At 35.2% G+C, this 21680-nt stretch overlaps 1 protein-coding gene and 1 pseudogene across 1 annotated transcript; both read left to right on the top strand.

Moving 5' to 3' along the window:
- The first annotated feature begins 225 nt into the window (after nt 1-225).
- On the top strand, nt 226-7764 carry LOC132040919 (uncharacterized). Its single transcript, XM_059431605.1, has 6 exons — nt 226-642; nt 3191-3462; nt 3602-3694; nt 3779-3850; nt 3951-4067; nt 6427-7764. The coding sequence occupies exons 1-6, from the start codon at nt 339-341 to the stop codon at nt 7546-7548; spliced, it is 1980 nt and encodes a 659-aa protein (XP_059287588.1). The 5' UTR covers nt 226-338; the 3' UTR covers nt 7549-7764.
- A 10343-nt stretch (nt 7765-18107) lies between these two features.
- Nucleotides 18108-19120, top strand: LOC132039300 (receptor-like protein 9DC3; annotated as a pseudogene).
- Nucleotides 19121-21680: the final 2560 nt, after the last annotated feature.

Below are 21680 nucleotides of genomic sequence, written 5' to 3' on the forward strand. Positions count from 1 at the left end.
GAGTCTTATTATAGAAACATTTAACACCACCAAAGAACGTGGTGCCGCCGAAGAGTCCTACTTCTCAACCGAGTGCCCGTTGATTCGATATAGAAAAATCCTTAAAAGAGGCTTTTCTCCGTATGAGCTTTACGAGTGGTTTTAGAATTTCGGAAATTAAAAAAGGCAAAAAAATAAAAAAATATCTAGCATCCCCGAGTCAATTCCTATAAATATCGGTGTTGACCCCGAATTCCCCAACTCTCTCTACTTCTCTCCAATTAGGGTTTCCCAAACCCTACCGCCTCTCTCTCTCTCTCTCTCTCCTTTTTTCCCCCTAAATCTGAAACCTTTCAACAATGGCGGAAGAAGCACAATACGAAGCTGCTAACAACAAGAGGAAATACGAAGTTGATCAAACGACGCCGTCACCAGTACCACGTAGACCTACTGGATTTTCAGCACCGATCTCTTCGTTATCTCCACCTCCTGATGTTGCTGCCGCTGCTACGTATAATAATGTTCCGCCGCCTATGGATGATTTTCAGTTGGCTAAACAGAAAGCGCAAGAGATTGCTGCTAGGTTGTTGAATAGTGCTGAAGCTAAGAAACCTAGAGTTGATAATAACGGTTCTGGTGCTGGTGGATTTGATTCATACGAACGTAAGGATTATCAACTTTATGTGGTTGTTGTTGTTGATTTTGTTGTGTTTGCGTAATTTTTGTGCCCTGTTTGGATGTTTTCATGAAAAACTGTGTTTTCTTACTGAGCAGAAGTTTTTTTTATTTTTAAAATATAGTAATAATCAAAATAAATAAGAGTTCTGTTAGTTTTAAGTGCAAAATTGAGCCTGTTTGGATGTTTCGTTTTGAATAGTGCTGAAGCTAAGAAACCTAGGGTTGATAATAACGGTTCTCTGGGGTTTTGAGCTTTCTGGTGTTTTGATGTTGTTGATTTTGTGTTTTTGGAGTTGTTGTGCCCTGTTTGGATGTTTCATTTTGTGTTTGTGGAGTTTGTGTGCCCTGTTTGGATGTTTCATGTTGTGTTTGTGGAGTTTTTGTGCCCTGTTAGGATTTTTTTTTCATGAAAACCTGTGTTTTTTAACTGAGCAGAAGACAAATTTGAGAAAAATTAAAAGAAATTATTTTAAAATTATAATAATAATAAATAAAATTAATAAGGGTTCTGTTAGTTTTAAGTGCAAAATTGAGCCATAAAGGCGCCTATGGATGATTTTCAGTTGGCTAAGTAGATAGCGCAAGAGATAGCGGCTACGTTGTTGAATAGTGCTGAAGCTAAGAAACCTAGAGTTCATAATAGCGGTTCTGGTGCTGGATTTGATTCTTATGAACGCAAGGGTTATTTTGTCAATTTTGATGCTATTGATTTTGTGTTTGCCTAGTTTACGCGCCGCTCTTGATTTAACTATTATCATATGTCCCTGTTCCAAATTAGTGTTTATAATTGGCTACCAGTGATGTGATTAGTTGACAAAGTAGTAGGGTTTTAGCTATCACTTCCTGGTTTAGTGTATATTTTCACTTGATTAGTGATGAAGCTAAGAAACTAATAGTTGACTGGTTGATTTGATTCCTATGAACGTAAGGTTATGAGCTTTCCAGTGTTTTTGCTGTTGTTGATTTTGTGTTTGTGTAGTTTGTGTGACCTATTAGTATGTTTTGATATTATAGAAAGATGTTTTCGTAAAAAAATGTATGTTCTTACTGAAATTCTGTTCCATTCGGTTACGGTGGATCAGATACTGCGTAAAAGGGATAAAATTGCCCTCTTAGGATGTTTTTGACATGAAAGGGTTGTTTTCATACAATAATGTATTTTCTTACCGAAATTGTTTCTTGTTAAAGGAATATACTGCACCAAAACGAGAAATTGAATAGTGCTGAAGCTTAGAAACCTAGGATTGATTGATAATAACGGTGCTGGTGCTGGTGGATTTGATTCTTATGAACATAAGGGTCTTTTTGTTGATTTTGTTGCTATTGATTATGTGTTGGCCTAGTTTATGTGCGGTAGATGTTTTTTATTATTGAAATTACTTTGCTGCTTGTTGTACTACTATCATATAACTATACCATTTTAGTGTTTATAACAGTTAATTACCTTAAATTGAGCAGAGGTCAAAACTGTTAATTACCACTGCATATTATCATTGTACTATTATTGAATAGTGCTGAAACTAAGAAACCTAGAGTTCATAATAACGGTGAACGTAAAGGTATTTTTGTCAATTTTGCTGCTATTGATTTTGTGTTTGTCTAGTTTATTTGTCGAAGAATTTTCAGGAAAAGGTGTTTTTATTACTGAAATTACTTTACTGCTTATTGTACTATTATCATATATCTACCAGATTAGAGTTTATAATTGGCTACCACTGATGTGATTAGTTGACAAGGTATTAGGGTTTAGGTTTTATTTTCACTAAGAATCTTGTAGAGTTGTTAGATGTTGTGCTTTCCTATGAACGTAAGGTTTTTTTATTTTTATTTTATTTTTTGTCAATTTTGCTGCTATTGATTATGTGTTTGCCTAGTTGACTTGTGGTTTTTTTCAGGAAATTTTGAAATTATGTTTTTTGTTACTGAAATTACTGTGCTGTTTTTTGTACTACTATCATATATCTGTACCAAATTGGCGTTCATAATTGGCTACCATTGATGCGATCAGTAGGATTGTAGCTTTCACTTCCTGGTTTAGTGTATATTTTCACTATAATAGCATGTCTGGTCTATTATAAGATCTTGTAGAGTTTTTACATGTGTGCTTTTGTGGTTTGTGTGCTCTCTTAGGATGTTTCATAGAAAGTGTATTTTCTTACTGAAATTCTTTTTCATTTGGTTTCCGTGAGAGAATATACTGCACTAAAAGGAGAAACTGAGTTCAGTTGTCACATATATCCTTATACCCTGTACTGCCTGTTGTAGGATTGTCTTATACCCTAAATAATGTTTATATTTGCTAACCACTGATGTGATTGGTTGTGATTGCTTGTCGAAGTAGTAGGGTTTTAGCTTTCACCTCTTGGTTTTAGTGTATATACAGAGTATGATTTGATTAACATTGGCTACCACTGATTTGATTGGCAAGTTTTTCACCCCCTGGTTGTAGTGTGTATTTTCACTATGATAGCGTTTCATGACTATTATAGTATCTTGTAGAGTTGTTAGATGTTTTGTGTTTTCTTGAATGCAGACAAGCCCATTGTTACTCCTCCTCCGATGACAAGTTCATTTGGTTATCCGGGGCAAAGCAAGAAGATTGAAATACCAAATGGCAGAGTTGGTGTGATTATTGGCAAAGGTGGGGAGACCATCAAGTATCTTCAACTCCAGTCTGGAGCCAAGATTCAGGTTACTAGAGACATGGATGCTGATCCTAATTCTCCAAATAGAGCAGTTGAACTCATGGGTACTCCAGACCAAATAGCTAAGGCCGAGCAGTTAATTACTGAGGTTCTTTCTGAGGTACTGCTCTTTTCCTTACAATACCTAATAGAGTGTCAACTCCAGTAATTCTTTTGTTGAATCATATCCATCCTCATCCTTTCAACCATTAGTTCTTTTGTTTTCAGTTTATTACTTATACAATGTGTGTTTGAAACAGGCCGATTCAGGTGGTTCTGGTCTAGTTTCTCGGAGATTGCCTGGACAGCAATCCGGAGGAGAACAGTTTTCGATGAAAGTCCCTAATAACAAGGTCAGTGAGGTTTAGTGCTGTAGTTTGTTTGTCTTGCGGTCTGCTTTATAGTATTTGTCTCATGTCTATTGATGTGTGTTTTAGGTTGGTCTTGTTATTGGTAAAGGAGGTGAAACCATAAAAAATATGCAAGCAAGAACTGGAGCACGTATTCAGGTAACTTCAAACTATCTTTTTTCCCAAATAATTTGCATTGAAAAGCAATTATTCCTGGAGATTTTAATTCAGCTTTCTTATATTTCCTATCTTGTCACAGGTGATCCCCTTGCACTTGCCTCCAGGTGATACATCACAAGAGAGGACAGTACAAATTGATGGGTCAAGTGAACAGATTGAGGCTGCAAAGCAGCTGGTGTATGAAGTGATTAGTGAGGTATGGGTAATTGGATTAACTCATCAGTTTCTATTCTTTCCTGCTTATTATTGTGAGAAACAATGGGCAGCCTTCAAATTTTAGAAGTGTTTATATGTGTATATTATTTGCTGATGTGGATTTGTAGTTTGTTACCGTGTATGTGTATGTGTATGTTGCATTGTTGTGGAAGACCGTACTCCATCTCTTTATTCTGTAAGAGCTTCTTTTGTAGTTCTTTTGATGCTGAATGCTCTAAATTTCCTCTCTTAGCATCTTGAAGAGGCAATAATTTTTTCAGCAGTGGTGGAATTTCCCAACACATCAAAATTACAGTTTGCTTCTGTTGCTAGAGCATCATGAATGACCAATTTAGTAATCCTATATCCGATTTTATCAAGATGGTCATAATCTATATCTAAAAGTTTACCTGATAAAAAAAATTTATATATCTAGAAGTTTCATGTATGCATATTGTTGTCAATTGCCTATATATCCTTCCTTGCCTCGCTGGAAATCGAAGTGTTTGCAGATATCATTTTGCCAGTCCCCTCTTTGGTCTACAGCTTCAGTTAATGGGAATTGTAGTTCGATTCCAATGATCCCTGGATGAAGGAGATTCGCACTTGCTGTGCTTCATTTTTTGGAAGGAAGTACTCTTATTCCTATTCAACATATGCTTTCTAGTTGCAATAGGTCGTTTAGAGTATGTTGTTCCACTCTGAAATATAGCTCCATACATTATGGATGAATAGTTTGTTATCCAAAGAATATATCTGTAGTGTGACAGGGCACCTACCTATGCCTACATTTTCTCCCATCGGTTTCTTTTTATTAGTTGGAAGTTGCTGGAGCAAGAGATGTTTTTCCTACCCGAAGGCAATGCCAGGTTTAAGATGGCTTATCAAAATGTTTAGTCATGCCTCAATGTCTATTGATCTATATTACATTGGACTTTAGATGTTTTGATTTTTTGTGAGGCGCAGGTTTTGGAGAAGTCTTTTCGTTGAAGGTAACTAAGTCTGTCTAAAAATTTCCCTAATATTGAGAATATAATCTAATCTGAGATGTGCAATAACTCGTGGTTTGAGCTCTTAGTTAATATCAGGAGACAACATATAACTGTGCTGGTTAATTTTGTATATGATCACTGATATTATTATTGGAAAATTTGTAGGCTTAGTATGGTATTGGACAATGGTGACACCAACATGGAACCATTTAGTGTTGGTGTTCCCTCAGCATTGTTCTGGTATGGTCTCCAACCTGATTATTGATAACTAATGTTATATTCTGAGAGTAAATGAGAGTCTGCTTCTGTTAGGGCGCAAGGGAGTAAACTAAGTTTTTTTTTGAGATTATCATTATATCTTTTGGCTGTCAAGCTTGGGTATTATATGAATTCATCACATATAAGTGTTTCAAGGAATAGTGTTTTGTGTTATATCTACTAGTGATGGTGGAATTCTACCAGAGAACAACTTTATTGTGCCTTTGGAGTTTCTAGTGCTTTATTTGGTTATCTTTTGAAGAAATTTCATCACTGCCGCTAGTATCTGAATTTTTTGCTTTATCCATAGGCCTTTTAGTATGAAGATCAAAGTTCCCCTGAGAAAATCAGTTGTGGTCACCTCTTGATTGCTAGCGGTACTGCTAGGTGTGTTGCCCTTCAAGTACGATGTGGCATGTAGGAGTCTGTTTTCTGGTAGTATTGCTAATGACATCAATTATCACTCCTTGTGGTTTTCTTTGTTTTCGGGTACCCCCGATTTCCACCTTCCTGGTTATGTGTGAACCCAATTCAAAGCTGAGGGTTCGTATTGGAACCGCAAGATGTGCTGCTGTTGCTGCTTTGTGAACACATCAGATTTATTCTTGATATTGAAGTTTGTGGCTTGTCTAATATGCATGTTATTGTGGACTGTTATTAAAATTCACTGGGTATATTAATTTATATACATATAAAAATTTGATTACTCTGCTGATGACAAAATGAACCGACTGCTACGTCATCTTTACTATTGGCAAGTCGCCTGGGCTAGTAGTGCTTCCTTGGTCCATATGATTGTGCCATCTTAAGAGTTATTTTGCCTACATATAGAATGTGTATATTTTTTGCTCTTTGCTTTGGTATCCTTCACTTCACATAGGGTGAGCACGGGCATCTGCCAGGAGTTTGTACCTACCAACCAGTAAGTCTTACATCTATCTTGACGCGTACCTGATATCAGTTGTTAAATGTTGCTGGTTTTTGCTACTGTTTTATCTGCTATGTTTATGCTACCCGGGTGTGGCTCACTCTGCCTTTGCAATGTGAATTATTTTATTGTACTTGGATTAATCATATTCTTGGTTAATTTAGATATCAATTCTTGTGCAGAATCGCAGAAATCAAGGGATGACCGGAGGATACCAGCAACAAGGTTATCAGGCCCGACCTCCTACAAGCTGGGCTCCTCCTGGTGCCCCAATGCAACAACCTGGTTATGGATATGTTCAGCCTGGCGCATACCCAGGTTCAGCCCCCCAATATAATGCGTCGCAACCACCTTACCCTGGATACCCTCCTCAAGCTGCGTCTGCTGGATATGCCTCTGGCTGGGATCAGGGTACTGCTCAAAATCAACAATCTCAGGCAGGTGGCTATGATTACTACAGCCAACAGGCCCCACAACAGCAGCAGCAAACTGCTGGAGGTCCAGCCGCTTCGACTGATACTAGTGCCTATGGTTACAACCAGCAATCTGCCACGGGTTACAGCCAAGGACAAGCTTATTCCCAGGAAGGCTATGGGGGATATCATGCACCTGCCGCTCAATCTGGTGGTTACCAGGGTTCTGGTTATGAGCAGCAACAAGGTTATAGCTCAGCCGCTGGCTATGGGAGTGCTGCAAACCCAACATCAGAGGGCCAGAATTCGTCCTATGGTACACAAAGTGATGGCAGTCAAGCACCTCCACCAGTTCAGTCATCAGTCACGGGCCAACAAGGATATCATTCTGGCCAGCAGCCCAGTCCTAATCCTAGTTACCCATCTCAAGGCTCTGCTGCAGGATATGGGGTGCTCCCTACTTCTCAAGGTGGGTATGGTACGCCGCCAGCTGGCGGTTATGCTGCTGGTTATGGGGCCCCTCAGGCTCAAAAGCCTCCTAGTCAGCCAGCTTATGGTCAACCACAGCAGTCTCCTAGCGCACAAGCTGGTTACGCCCAGCCTCCCCCAGCTCAGCCTGGGTATCCACAGCCAGCTGCTCAATCAGGTTATGCTCAGGTTGATCCTAGCACTCAGCGACCTCCTGCTTCTGCGTATGGTGCTCCACCAGCTCAGCCAGGTTATGGTGCCCAAGGTTATGGGGCTCCACCTAGTTATGCCCAGCAGCCACCACCGTACAACAGTGCCTACGGTGGTTACGCCCAGCCTCCAGCATATGCTTCTGAAGCAGCTCCAGCATCGCAGTCTGTTCCTCCTAGTGGTGGGGTTGCGAAAGCATCACCTCAGAGTTAATATCAGTTTTTTGGTATGGTTTAATGGATCATTTTAAGGAATTTCATATTTTTGTTGCTTAGGCATCTTTAGGTCTTGTAGTATATCAAGGCAGTGTTTTAAACTTCTGTTTGTTTTGGACCGTATGTCTGGGTTGCATATTGTTTTCTTTGTTATATTTGCAATTGGTTGAACATATGAAGGCAGTGTTTTAAACTTAGTTTGTTTTGGACCGTATGTCTGGGCTGCGCAATGTTTTCCTCCTTGTATTGTCAATTGGTTGGACATATTATCAAAGTTAACATGTGTGCATGTTATTTGAGTTTCTTTTAAAGTACTTAAAAACCTTTGACGAGTACCAGCACACTCCAAAAGCATTGGATGCAATACAATGCAATGTTTAACGTTTTAAATATTGTTTTTACAGTTTCGATTTTCCCAGCCTGTGTTCAACAGAGCGACTAATTATAGATGAAATGTTTCTTCTTTTAGCCATTTTCTAAATTATCGAGAATTGGAGGTGTCTGCTTCAATGGGTTTTAGTCTTCTAACGAAAGATAGGCTGAATATTCTAATTTTGAGCATTTTAGATATAATGCAAGATTACGAGAAAAAGCAAGTGATGCTGAAAACGCATAGGTATTTTCAAGTGGAAGTAGAGATAATCCGAACCATGGAGTTGTGATATGAAGCAGATTTTACAAATCAACATGAATTTCACTTGACAAAATGATAAAATTTCGTGAGTAAAAGTGTTGCTTCCAAAAGCACACGCAAGTATACGCGGTCGTACAAGTAATAGACTGTTAAGTCCAGATATCGATCCCACAGAGACTTAGATTCTACTGTTAAATTAATTCAAATTCGAATGAAACTATTTAAGAAAGTGAAAATCAAGATGTTAGTTGTACTAAATTAAAACTGAAAAGTAAACAATTTGTGATGGGTATTTTTGTGACTGAGAATATTTCGACAAAGATTGTAAGGTTTATTAGATGAGAGAGAGTTCTAGGGTCATGGCTTTCGACAATCCAGTTGATCTTCAGACAATTTCACCTATCTTATTTCCCCGGGTTACTAGTTGACGGGTTAATTATAACTTTATGAGTATCTTCCGAGTTGCTCACAAGCCTGTAGATGCTACTATAACGCCTATATCCCTATGGTCGTCAGAGGTAACAAGAACGCATTTACTCCTCCGTATTCAACTAAGCAAGGCTAAAGGGTATATTCCTATCCTCATTAGCGAAACGATTATATCGAACAAGCCCTATTTATTCTTATTACGTATGCAAATTCCCTATCCCTAGTTGAATTCACACGCCACAGATAGTGTCTAACTATTGGCCAGATAATCAAACAATTAAGATCAAGAATAAATAAGCAACCCAAAATATGAAAAATCAATAGAGAATAATTGTCATCCAACCAACTTTCAAGTCTTATGCCACAACCCTAGAATTAAGAGATTAGCTACTCATGATTCGATCATAGACAAAAGAATTCATGATTAACTTAGGGTTTATGAAGATAAAAGTAAAAACGGGGAAGGAAGGGTTAATGACGGCTTACAATTGTCTCAAAGTATCTCAGCATACCGTTCTCAACCCTTAAAATACGTATTTATAGTCTAGGAATTTAATGACTCAAGAATAGATAAAATCCTAATTAAATTCGGACAGGTTGAGCCCATCCGTGTTGGCCCCGCGTCGCGGGCTCAGTACGGACCCTTCAGTGATTTTCAGATGGCAAATGTGCCCAGTCCGCGACGCGCGTGCAGCGCAGGCCTTCACTTTCCCGCAGCTTGAACTTCACGTGCTGGACCCGTGCTACGGGTCTGACACATATGCATCCTGCAGTTCAGTTTTTCACGTGCTGGACCCGTGCTACTGGTCTGGCACATATGCCTCCTTCAGTCCAGTTTTTCTTCTCTTTTAGTTTGTCACTTGTGGTTTTCACCTAGTCACCTCGTATAATCATCATATGCTCCAAAATCAACCACTTTTTGCTCGGTTTTCCATCGCTTGTCTTCATCGTGCCTATACACATGAAATATAACAAAGATAAGCCCAAATACGACGATTTTATCATAGATTAAACGATAAAAGTCATAGGAATAGGATGTAAAAATGACAAGAAGCATGATATTTGTGCCAAATATCAAAAAGCTGTAATTTATTGAGAAAAATAAAAGTTTCGTGAGTAATAACTAGTAGTATCATTTATTTCCGTACTTCGCTAGTAGTAAACCAAGCGTCCTTTAATAAAAGGTTCATGCAAAGCTGTATGAAAGGATAATAAAAAACTTTTGAATCCATCTGCTTTTTATACCTCTCTTAAAAAAAAAATTATGTCTTTCTCGCTTGGCATATTCCAAAATTGTCACATTTTAAAACATAGATCGTTACATTCCATGTGGAGTTTGGGTGAATGAGTATACATATTCAATTATCTTCTTATGGTGTAAGAATAATAGTTGAATAAATATACTTAAAATAGTGTGAAAAGTAAAGGTGAGGCTATTATTAAGTGGCCGAAACATTTCATTTATTTCTTTTCAGTTTCAAACCATACATGGAAGAAAATCCCTTTCCTCAAACATTTCCTGAGGTCCTAACTTTGTAAGACGTGCATTTCTTATGATTTTTAATATTATGATTTACGTGAAACCTCTTTTCTTTCAAGTTTCATGTCACAAAGCTATTAGTTAAACCTTCAAGTGACAAACCTGCCCCCTATGTTTTAACTTTTCATCCTTTTGTGTAGTAACCGACATTTGTGCATTACAATAAATTGTACAATTAATTTTCCACAGATCAAACAAGTGTATCAACCACTCATTAGGCAAACTTTGTTCACAAGAACTGGAGAGGAAGCTAAAATTCTTTGTAACCTCTGTTGTTTTCTATGTTTCGGGCATTTGTAAGACAAAGTAAATTAGTTGAATTGAACTAATTTTGAGTTCAACTCAAAAAATAATGTAACTGGTTTCACACAATTGGGCAATTTGATTGCACAGAGCTGATAGCCAAATGTAAGGTACAACAAGCAAGTCAAAAAACGGAAAATAGCAGTGCGCTATTTAAGCTGTTCATTGTTATCACTATTGAGAGATCGATTTGGTTTGGACAAAAAAATTAGTTGAGCTCAAAATATAGGTGTTGTGTGACTCTGTCAAGAAACAGTTTACAAAGACGTCCAGGATGAGCTAGGTAGTAAAACAAACACTTGGTAGAACAGTCAGACGAACTTTTCAGCTATATAAAGAACCGAATGGATAAAAATACTCCCTCCTTCTCAATTATGTGGCACCATTTGACTTGACACGAAGTCTAAAAAAGAAATGAAGACTTTTTTAAATTTGTGGTCTAAAACTAGCCTTTAATATTTGTATGACTCTATCATCCCATTAAGGGTAAAAGAGGAACTTTAAAGTGAAATTAATTCTAAATATAGAAATATGACATTTTTTTTTTGGAATAGACTAGAAAGGAAAAAGTGTCACATAAATTGGGATGAGGGGAGTATGTATTCTCCCATCATGTTTGGACCCTTTCTTCACATCAAGGACAATGTTCCAATTTCCAAAAATGCTACATTAAAAGGAACTACTCAAAGTGGTTTCATCTTTCTAACTAGTCCTGGAAATGTTGGACATATCTTCATTGGTTTAGAATTGTCGCTTTCTTCTGCTTCTCCATTAAAGATGCTTATAAATTTAGATGTAGAAATAGGAAGCAACAAGTAGCCCCCGGTCCAGGCTTGTGCATTGACTTGAGCCTTTTCCTGTTCAACACTAAAATCAAAGTGAAACATCAATTTGAAAAGACTTGTCGATTTAACTTTCACGGAAAGAATTGTGCATCGACTTGAGCTAAACATCCCTCCGTCCATGTTTATGTGATGTAGTTTAACTCGACAAGGAGTTTAAGAAATAAAGGAATACTTTCGAATCTTGTAGTCCAAGCAAGTCAAAAATATTTATGCGGTTATAAATAATCTCGTTAAGCGGAAAACATAAAGTTTTAAGTTAAATTGTTGCCAAATAAGAAAATATGTCATTCTTTTTGGGGCGATTAAAAAGAAAAATGTGTCATATAAATTGAGACAAAGGGAGTATGATTTAATTCTTACTGTAGCAATTGTGCATTAATAATGTTACCTTTATGATTCAGTTAAAAGTGACTTTCAAAGTGAAATATATATCAACTTGAAAAGATTTGTCCGTTGTAGCTTTCAATGTGAAATATCAACTAGAATGATAAACCTAAAAAGAATCAAGTATTGTATTTGGTTCTTAACATGTGCTTTTTATATAGATTAACTCACTGTATAGATTAACTTACTGCATTCATTTTAATGAAAAGGATATAACAATGCAAACAAAATTACATAATGACTACCACCTCGACAACAAGGTGATTACGATTTTCTTTTGATTAACATTTGTATATATACTCCTATTTAGGATGCTTACTCATTTATATTACTAAACTTATTGTGTCAAACATTCATAGAATCTTTGAAGGCCGACAATACTTGAATCCTTTTAACATCCACCCGTGCTGTATATATATCTCATGAATTTTGATTTGGGAATAACGCAAAGCACAATTTTCTCGGTTTATACTCTACAACTTTCTATATTATCTTCCTTGCAAAAACTGTGCTACAGGCACCTCTCATATCCATCCAAATTTATGCAGCACCGTTTGACTAGCAAAATATTTAAGCAAGAAAGGAAGACTTTTGAAATTAGTGGTCTAAAGCAAATCTTAGACATAATTTGTGTTGCTATAAATAATTTTATTAAGGGTAAACGAGAAATTTCAAAGTTAAGTTGCTTCTAATTATAGAACAATGATATTTTTTTTTGGGACGGACTAAAAAGAAAGCTGTGCCACATAAATTGGGATGGAGGAAGTAATATCTTTCTCCACTAAAAATGCTAAATAAGATGTAGAAATAGGAAGTAACGAATTGCCTTCTTATTCGATGATCAAAGTAGAGAACACTTTTTCACAATCAGGAAAGAAAAACGTTCACATAAATAATGTCTGAAAAATTTACTCACACTTGATGTTTACATCAAATCACATGAATTTACAATAGTTTAAGTGACGAATTAGTTTGAAAACACATATTAATTAACTATGCCTAAGTGATAAAAGTGTAAAACTAAGGCATGGTACATGAATTCATTAATTTGCTGTAAATATCGGGTATTGGCGCATTTTCTTTGTCAAAATAAAAGTATTACTTTGTTGTCGCTTTCATAAGTTCATTTGACATTTTAAAAATCAACAAAAAGCTAAAGACTTGTGATGTTCCAATTCCACAAAATTTAGTATTATTCAACAAACTTGAAAGGATTTGTCCTCGTGTAGGCGTACATTTCCAAGATTTGACTGTATTAACTTATTCTTATTGGATTAATAAGTTTACCTTGTTAAATATCTCTTTCATTTGGTATTTTTTTTAGTAATAAATTGTGAGAATATTTCATTGCGAACAAGAAACTTTACAAAATTAAAGAGACTAGTCCCTTTGTTTATTCTCTTTCTCCACTAAAAATTGTTGAAAATTGCTTTCAGTTACTGCAGTATTTTTCTTTTCAGAATATTAAGTAGATTAGTTGTAGGATGAGTCTACTTTATTTGAATTTAAATTTTAAACAAAGATAAGGTTGTTGATTTTTTTTAGGTTTATAAATTATTCTGCAGATTTTGTGTTGTTAAATTGGCTATTTAAAGCCCCTCTATGCTTAATAAATTTTTTTAGAGACATTTTCAATCAACACTTTCAACCTTTTTGCTGCCTCATCTTTTAAAAATCAAACTTTCATCGAAATACCTTTTGATTTTTCTCATCTTTTAAAAATCAATGTTTCTTCTTATATCGAGTCTCCATTGATTTTAAATTTTTTTAGAGACATTTTCAATCAATCTCGTGAGTTCTTCTTATTCGAGTCTCCATTGATCTTAATGGATCAGTGAGTTCATTGAAGAAGAACAACACCATTTTTGACCCACACCAATGTTCACCCATTTTACCCTTGCTTATTTTTAACGCTTAGGCCCCATTATCAATTTTCAACTAATATCCATTTTTAACCTGCGTTTATTTTCAACGTACATGCTATTTTCAACCAATACTTTTTTTTAACCAATACCAATTTTTAACCTATTTTCAAACATGGCAAGTAGCCGTTTTTCTTTCAATGCCCGACATATCTTCACTAATGAAAACTATCAAATTTGGTCAGTGAAGTTCAAGTATTACTTTCACACCTATGATTTATGGGATGCTGTGATGGAAAAATTCTCAACAATAATTTTTTGAAAAATCCTACAATTGTCCAAATTAAAGCATCTTCAAATGAGCTTTTAAACAAAACAAGGTTATTGAGGGCTCTTTTTATGCACAAACCCAAAAGAAGCAAAAAGAAAAAAGAAGAAATATTCACAAAAGTGAGCAAATCTAGAGATGCTCAAAACAATCCTTAAGCACAAACAACATAAGCAAAAATTGAGGAGGAGCAACTTTTTTGAATTGCAGCTGAAGCAAAGGAGGAGTGTTCGAAAATTGCTTTCAATTACTACAGTAATTTCTTTTTAGAATAATAAGTAGAGTAGCTGTAGGACGAGTCTACATTAATTAAATTTAAAATTTAAGCAACGATTAGGTTGTTGAGATTTTTTGGGCTTTTGAAATTATTGTATAGATTTTATGTTGTTAAATTGGCTATTTAATGTCCCTGTATGTTTAACAAAATTATTTAGAGACATTTTTAATTAATACTTTCAACCTTTTTGTGGTCCCATCTTTTAAAAAATCAACAAAAACGCTAAAGTAGATGTGAAATAGGATGTTCCAAGCTGCCCCAAATCCACGGCTATCAAAGTATTATGTTCAACAATGACTTGAAAGGATTTGTCCCTGTGTAGCTTTCAGTTCACATTTCCATGGAAAGACTTGTGCGTTGACTTGAGCCAACCATTGGATTAACTTATTCTTATTGGATTAATAAGTTTACTCTTATTATGTAGTAAAAAAACATTCAAGTATTGATTTGTTCCTGACGTGTTATTTATTATAGATAACTTATTGCATTCAATGAAACAGATATAACACTGTATTGTTTTTTTAGTAATAAATTGTGAGAATATTACCATTGCGAACAAGAAACTTTACAAAATTAAAGAGCATCTAGTGTCACTACCCATTTGACTAGTACTTTTGAATTTTGTATTCTAAAGCAAATCTTAGACATTATTTGTGTTGCTATAAATAATTTCATGTAGATGGAAAATTTCAAAGTTAAGTTGTTTCTAATTATAGAAAGGTGACATTCTTTTTGGGACGGATTAAAAAGAAAAGCGTGCCACATAAATTGAGTTGGAGGGAGTAATATTTTTCTCCACTAAAAACACTAAATAAGACGTTGAAATAGGAAGTAACGAATCGCCTCAGATCCACCGATCAAAGTAAAGAACATTTATTCGCAATAGAAAAGAAAAACATTGACCTAAATAATGTCAGAAAAACTTACTCATGTTTACATCAAATCCCATGAATTTAAAATAGTTGAAGTGACAAATTAGTTTGAAACACATATTAATTAACTGTGCCTAAGTGGTAATAGTGTAAAACAAGGCGTGCTCCATGAATTCATTAATTTGCTGTCAATATCGGGTGCTGACACGTTTTCCCTATCAAAGTAAAAGTATTACCTTGTTGTCGCTTTCATAAGTTCATTTGACATTTCCACGGAAAGACTTGTGTAACAATTACAAAATTTCGGTATATTCTCATAAAATGGGGCTTGGAGAGGATAGAGTGTATGCAGAACTTACCCCTACCTACCTTGGGAGGTAGGGAGACTATTTCCGATAGACCTTTGGTTCAAGATTTGTATTGACTTGAAATATTTCATTCATTTGGGAACTGTCCCTTTATTTCTTCTCTTTCTCCACTAAAAATTGTTGAAAATTGCTTTCAGTTACTGCAGTATTTTTCTTTTCAGAATATTAAGTAGATTAGTTGTAGGATGAGTCTACTTTATTTGAATTTAAATTTAAAAAAAAGATAAGATTGTTGGGCTTTTTGAAATTATTCTGCAGATTTTATATTTTATGCATATTTTGTGTTGTTAAATTGGCTATTTAAAGCCCCTCTATGCTTCATAAAATTATTTAGAGACATTTTCAATCAACAGTTTCAACCTTTTTGCTGCCCATATTTTAAAAAATCAATAGTGATATCAGAGCCTCATTGATCTGGCTATGTGGGTTCTTCGTATTAGAGCCTCATTGATTTGGATATGTGGGTTCTTCTTATTAGAGACTCATTGATTTGGATATGTGGGTTCTTCTTATTAGAGCCTCCATTGATCTTATGAATCTGTGAGTTCATTGAAGAAGAAGAACTGTCAACCATTTTTAACCCACAACTATTGTCACCCATTTTTACCCTTGCTTATTTATAATGCTTGGGCCCCAATATATTTTTTCAATCAATATCCATTTTTAACCTGTGGTTATTTTCAACTCACATGCTATTTTCGACCAATACCGATTTTTAACCAATTTTAACCTATTTTCAAACATGGCAAGTAGCAGTTTTTCTTTCAATGCCCAACATATCTTCACAGATGAAAACTATCAAATTTGGTCAGTGAAGTTCAAGTGTTACTTTGAAACCTATGATTTATGGAATGCTGTGATGGAAGAAAAATCCTCATAACTTTTTGAAAATCCTACAATTGTCCAAATTAAAACACTTTCAAATGAGCTTTTAATCAAAATATTCAAATGAGGGATCTTTTCATGCACAAACCCAAAGAAAAAGAAAAAGAAGAAGAAATATTCATGTCACAAAAGTGTGCAAATCCAGAGATGCTCAAAACAATCCTCAAGCACAAACAAGAAAAGCAAAAATTGAGGAGGGAGAACTATTTTAAATTGCAGCAACTCAAGCAAACGATGGTATTGAAAATTGCTTTCAGTTACTGCAGTAATCTTCGTTTTAGAATAATAAGTAGATTAGTTGTTGGATGAGTCTATTTGAATTTAAATTTTAAAGAAAGATTAGGTTGTATGAGCATTTTTAGGCTTTTGAAATCATTGTGTTAAATTGGTTATTTAAAGCCCCTATATGTTTAATAAAATTATTTAGAGACATTTTCAATCAAACACTTTTAAGCTTTAACTTTTTTACTGTCCCATCTTTTAAACAAACAACAAAAACGCTAAATTAGATGTGGAAATAGGATGTTCCAAGCTGGCCCAAATCTAGGGCTATCAAAGTATTCTGTTCACAATGATGACTTGAAAGGATTTGTCCCTGTATAGCTTTCATTTCAAATATCCATGGAAAGACTTGTGCATTGACTTGAGCCAACCATTGGATTAACTAATTCTTATTGGATTAATATTTTTACTCATATGATGCAGTTAAAAAAAACATTCAAGTATTGATTTTGTTCTTAACATGTTCTTACTATAGACAACTTATTGCATTCTATGAAGTAGATATAACACTATACTGACTGGAACTTTGACAATAATATGATCCAGGTTTCCTTGTTATAAAATTAGTATAATTATCTCAAAGAGAAATTTTAAGATGACGCTTACTGTTTTTTATATTAGAAAACAAAATTTTCTCAAGACTATATATATATATATCTCATGAATTTTGATTTGGGAATAACACAAAGCACAACTTTCTTCGTTCTTTCTCTATTACCAACTTTTATACTAATCTATGGGTGGACACCTCCTGTTTCTACTAGCATCTTTTTTTCTCTGTCAACTTGCTTTTTCTTCATTCATACCCCATCTGTGCTCCAAATATGAAAGCATTTCCCTTCTAAAATTCAAGAATATGCTTACTGTTGATCCCTCATATAAATTTGCTATTTCTCTTATTCAAAGACGAGTTCATGAATATGAGTAGAGATTGCTGCTTGTGGGATGGAGTCATATGTGATGAGTCTACTGGCTACCTGATTGAACTTGACCTCAGTTGCGACAGTCTTGTAGGGAAGATCGATTCCAATAGCAGCCTCTTCCAGCTCTCTCATCTCGAAAGGCTCAACCTTTCTAGGAATACATTCTCAAATTAACAAATTTCAGCTAAATTTGGCAGGTTTTCGAGTTTGACACATCTTGATCTTTCCTACACATCTATCTCGAGTCAAATTCCTTATGAAATCTCTCATCTTTCCAAGTTACAGCCTCTTCATTTACTAAACTATGATATGCAACTTGAACCTCACAATTTTAAATTGCTCCTTCAGAATTTGACCCAATTAAGATAGCTTGATTTTTCCTCCGTAAACATCTTTTCCACCATTTCTCCAATTGTTTCTTCTCATTTAACAGCTCTAAGGCTGGGAGATACAAGATTGTATGGGATAATACCTGAGAGTATCTTTCACCTGCCCAACTTGAAAGAATTAGACTTATACTACAATGATCAGCTTAGTGGTTATTTTTCAACGACCAAATGGAACAGCAGTGCATCTGTCAAGGAGTTATATCTCTCTCAAGTGAATTTTTCTGGTAATTTCCTGCATGAATGTCCTGGTAATTTCTTGTTATCTTTCAAATAACAAGATTCAAGAAAGTATTCCTGATTGGGAATGGTCTAACTGGATGGATTCCATGTCAAATCTTAATCTATCCCACAACATGTTGACAAGTACTAACCAAATTCCTCTTCTTCCTCTAACTTCTATTGATTTATGGCCAAATTTTCTTCAAGGGACGCTAGCAATTCCACCTCCCTCGGTAGAATTGTTCTTCATATCAAATAATAGTCTCACCGACGAAATCCCTTCTTCTGTTTGCAATTTGACATCATTAATAGCGCTAGATTTGGCAAGAAACAATTTGAAGGGAGCAATTCCGCAATGTTTGGGTAACATAAGTGACTACTTCGAGATTTTGGATATGCAGCACAATAGTCTTTCTGGGAATCTCCAAACTACTTTTAGATTTGGAAGTGGACTGAAAAGCTTTAACTTGCATAGAAATAAGGTAGAGGGAAAAATCCAAGAGCCTTGGCAAATTTCAAAGAGTTGGAAGTTCTTGATTTAGGAAATAATCACCTCAATGACACATTCATTATGTGGTTGGGAACTCGTTCAAAGCTACAAGTTTTAAGCTTGAGATCCAATAAATTGCATGGTGCCATTAGAAATTCAAGGATTAAAACTTGTTTCCTCAGTTGCGGATAATGGATCTCTCTTGTATTGCTTTTACAGCAGAGTTACCAACAAGTCTTTTTCAAAATTTGAAAGCCATGAGGAGAATTGATCCAACAATGAAGGCACCAAGTGCCGAAATAAATAATTATTACCAAGACTCAGTAAGTGTTGTAACGACGGGCTGGAGCTTGAAGTTGTGAGAATATTGTCTTTGTACACCACTATCGATCTCTCAAACAACAAATTTGAAGGACATATCCTAGTGTTCTGGGAGATCTCATTTCGCTTCGGGTTTTGAATCTATCTCATAATGGATTGCAAGGTCATATACCACCATCACTTGGAAAGTTGTCTGTAGTCCAAGGTTTTGGAGAGTGAGAAGCGGAAAAAAGCGACGAGACCTTGCTTTACAGAAGCGTGAAGCGAAGCGCACACTTTTTTCATGTGAAGCGCAATTTAATACAAAAATAAAAAGTATTAAATAGGGATAGATAAAAAACCAAGAACTCAATAAAAAATAACATATTAAGCAAAACTTTCAATTCTTAAATTAAGAATTAAATAATAGACACTAGAACTAGATAGTCAATAATACTCATAAGTCATATAAATAACATTGGACTTTTGTGCTACTGCCCATTGCAACTCCATACGCCTAAGCTGGATCTTTTTTTTTTTTTTTTGGCTTGATGAAATTGAATAAAAAAACAGAATTTACTATAATCACAACAAAAAAAAATAATCAGAACACTGAAAACAGAGAAACTATTGCAGAACAGTCACCAGTGAAAACAGAGAAACGGAGCAGAATAGTGAAAACAGAGAAATAGAGCAGAACAGAGAAAAAACATTACAAAATAGAGAAAAAATTGAAGAACAGAGACAAAAAACAGGCAGAACAGTGAAAGAAATTACAAAACAGAGAAAAAAATTGCAGCCCAGTCGAAGAACTGAAAAAAATTACAAAAGAAGAAGAGAAAAAAGAGCAACCCATTGAAGAACTGGAAACAAAAAAAAAGAAGAGAAAAAATGGCAGTGCAGAGAGTAGCAGCAGGTAAAACAGAGAAAAGAAGAGGAAGTGAAGAAAGAGAAGAAGTGAAAACTTACCTTCGTAAAGAGATGAGGAGAAGCAATCGCGCAGTTCCCAAGTCGAGAGTCCAAATAGAAGAGGAAGCTTTTTTAATAGAAAAAAAAAAAAAAACCCTAGGTGCACCTCGCTTTAGGGCAGGGAAGAGCAAAGGCTGCGCGTCGCCTCCCTTCTCGCTTAAAGCGCAGAAACGAGCGCTTTTCAAAACATTGTTGTAGTCGAATCATTGAATCTTTCATTTAACAATATTTCGGGAGAGATGCCACAGCAACTTGCTTCTCTTACATCTCTTGCAGTTTTAAATCTCTCACGCAATCATCTTGAAGGATGCCTCCCGAGAGGTCCTCAATTTGATCCATTTGAGAACAATTCATATGCAGACAATAATGGATTACGTGGATTCCCAGTTTCGAAAGACTGTGGAAGTAAGAGGGGACCAGAGACAAACAATACAACATTTGTGTTGGATGAAGAAAGGATTCAACATTTCTAAGTGAATTCAGCTGGAAAGTGATTCTTATGGGATATGGTTGTGGACTGATTATTGGATTCTCCATAGCATAGTTCATGCTTTCTTCTCGAAATCCAAATTGGCTTTCTGGGGTTGCTGAAGAATTAGAATAGAGAATGATTATGAGAAGGCGAAAGAAGCCGCGAGGCTGCTACGGAATATAAAATTTAGGTGTCTAAACAAATTCCCCGAGGCACAAGATGTAAGTTTAAAACTTGTGGTTCTATTTTCATATTAAACTCAGCACTGATTCTTTTAGTTTATTGTAACTGATATTATATATCTTCATTTGAATATTTCTTGTATCATTAGCGTGCATAAAAAGAAGAAAGGATTGCAATCTGTCCAGCTTGGAGATTTGTGTTTCCATTACTTCATTTCTATAAAAATGTGAGAATATTGATATAATTGTTCTGTATATAACTCTTTTGTTTTATTTTTTATGAAATAAATGCAGGCAATATAACTTGGGAGAAGTAAATGGACAAAGAGTGTGTCCAGTTGAAATACCAAGAAATATGAAGCATATCTTCTTGGAGAAGACCAAAGTGAAAATGAAGCATATCTTCTTGGCGGAAATTGGTTGAGCAAGGAATGCTTTTGATTTTATTTTTTTTTGTATTGTGGAGGTTGACTCATTTTCTTTCCCAAAAAAAAAATAAATAAAAAAAAATGAGAGAATAAATTCTAATCCTAATAACTAGGATTTAAGTATGTGTTTTAATGTGCATTCTGGCATTAATTTATTCTATATAATGAACTACTACTATTTTCATCAAGTATATATGTCGTATTTCCCAAATGGTCATCAGCAACCAACCCACAATGTTTTATAGGATGAATACAAGAGAAAGAATTCGTTATTTATTTACTATTTGCAGATTTTATATTGGAAAGAGGAAAGAAAGAAATACTGAACCATGGATCAGCAAACCTCATTCTACATTCAATTCCGAAGAAGACTAGCTTATATCAGAGCAGTAAGTGCTCTACACTGAGCATCAAACACTTTGATTTGTCATTTATTTCCATGGAAAGACTATTGTATTGACTTAATATCTCATTCATTTGGAATTGTTCCTTTCTTCTCATTCTCCACTAAAAATGCTAAATTGGATGTTGAAATAGTAAGGAACAAGAAGTAACCCCCCACCCAAAACTCGTGCATTGACTTGAGCTATATCCTGTTCAACAATGACTAAAATCAAAGTGAAACATCAACTTGAAAAGGCAGTATGTCCATTTACTTTGTCCAGTGACATGAGTGAAGCACTGGATTATCTAATTCCTATTCTAGCAATTGGATTAACATCGAAACAATCATACTCGATATTTACATC

The sequence above is a fragment of the Lycium ferocissimum genome, chromosome 12, assembly GCF_029784015.1.
Source record: "Lycium ferocissimum isolate CSIRO_LF1 chromosome 12, AGI_CSIRO_Lferr_CH_V1, whole genome shotgun sequence".
Lineage (NCBI taxonomy): Eukaryota > Viridiplantae > Streptophyta > Magnoliopsida > Solanales > Solanaceae > Lycium > Lycium ferocissimum.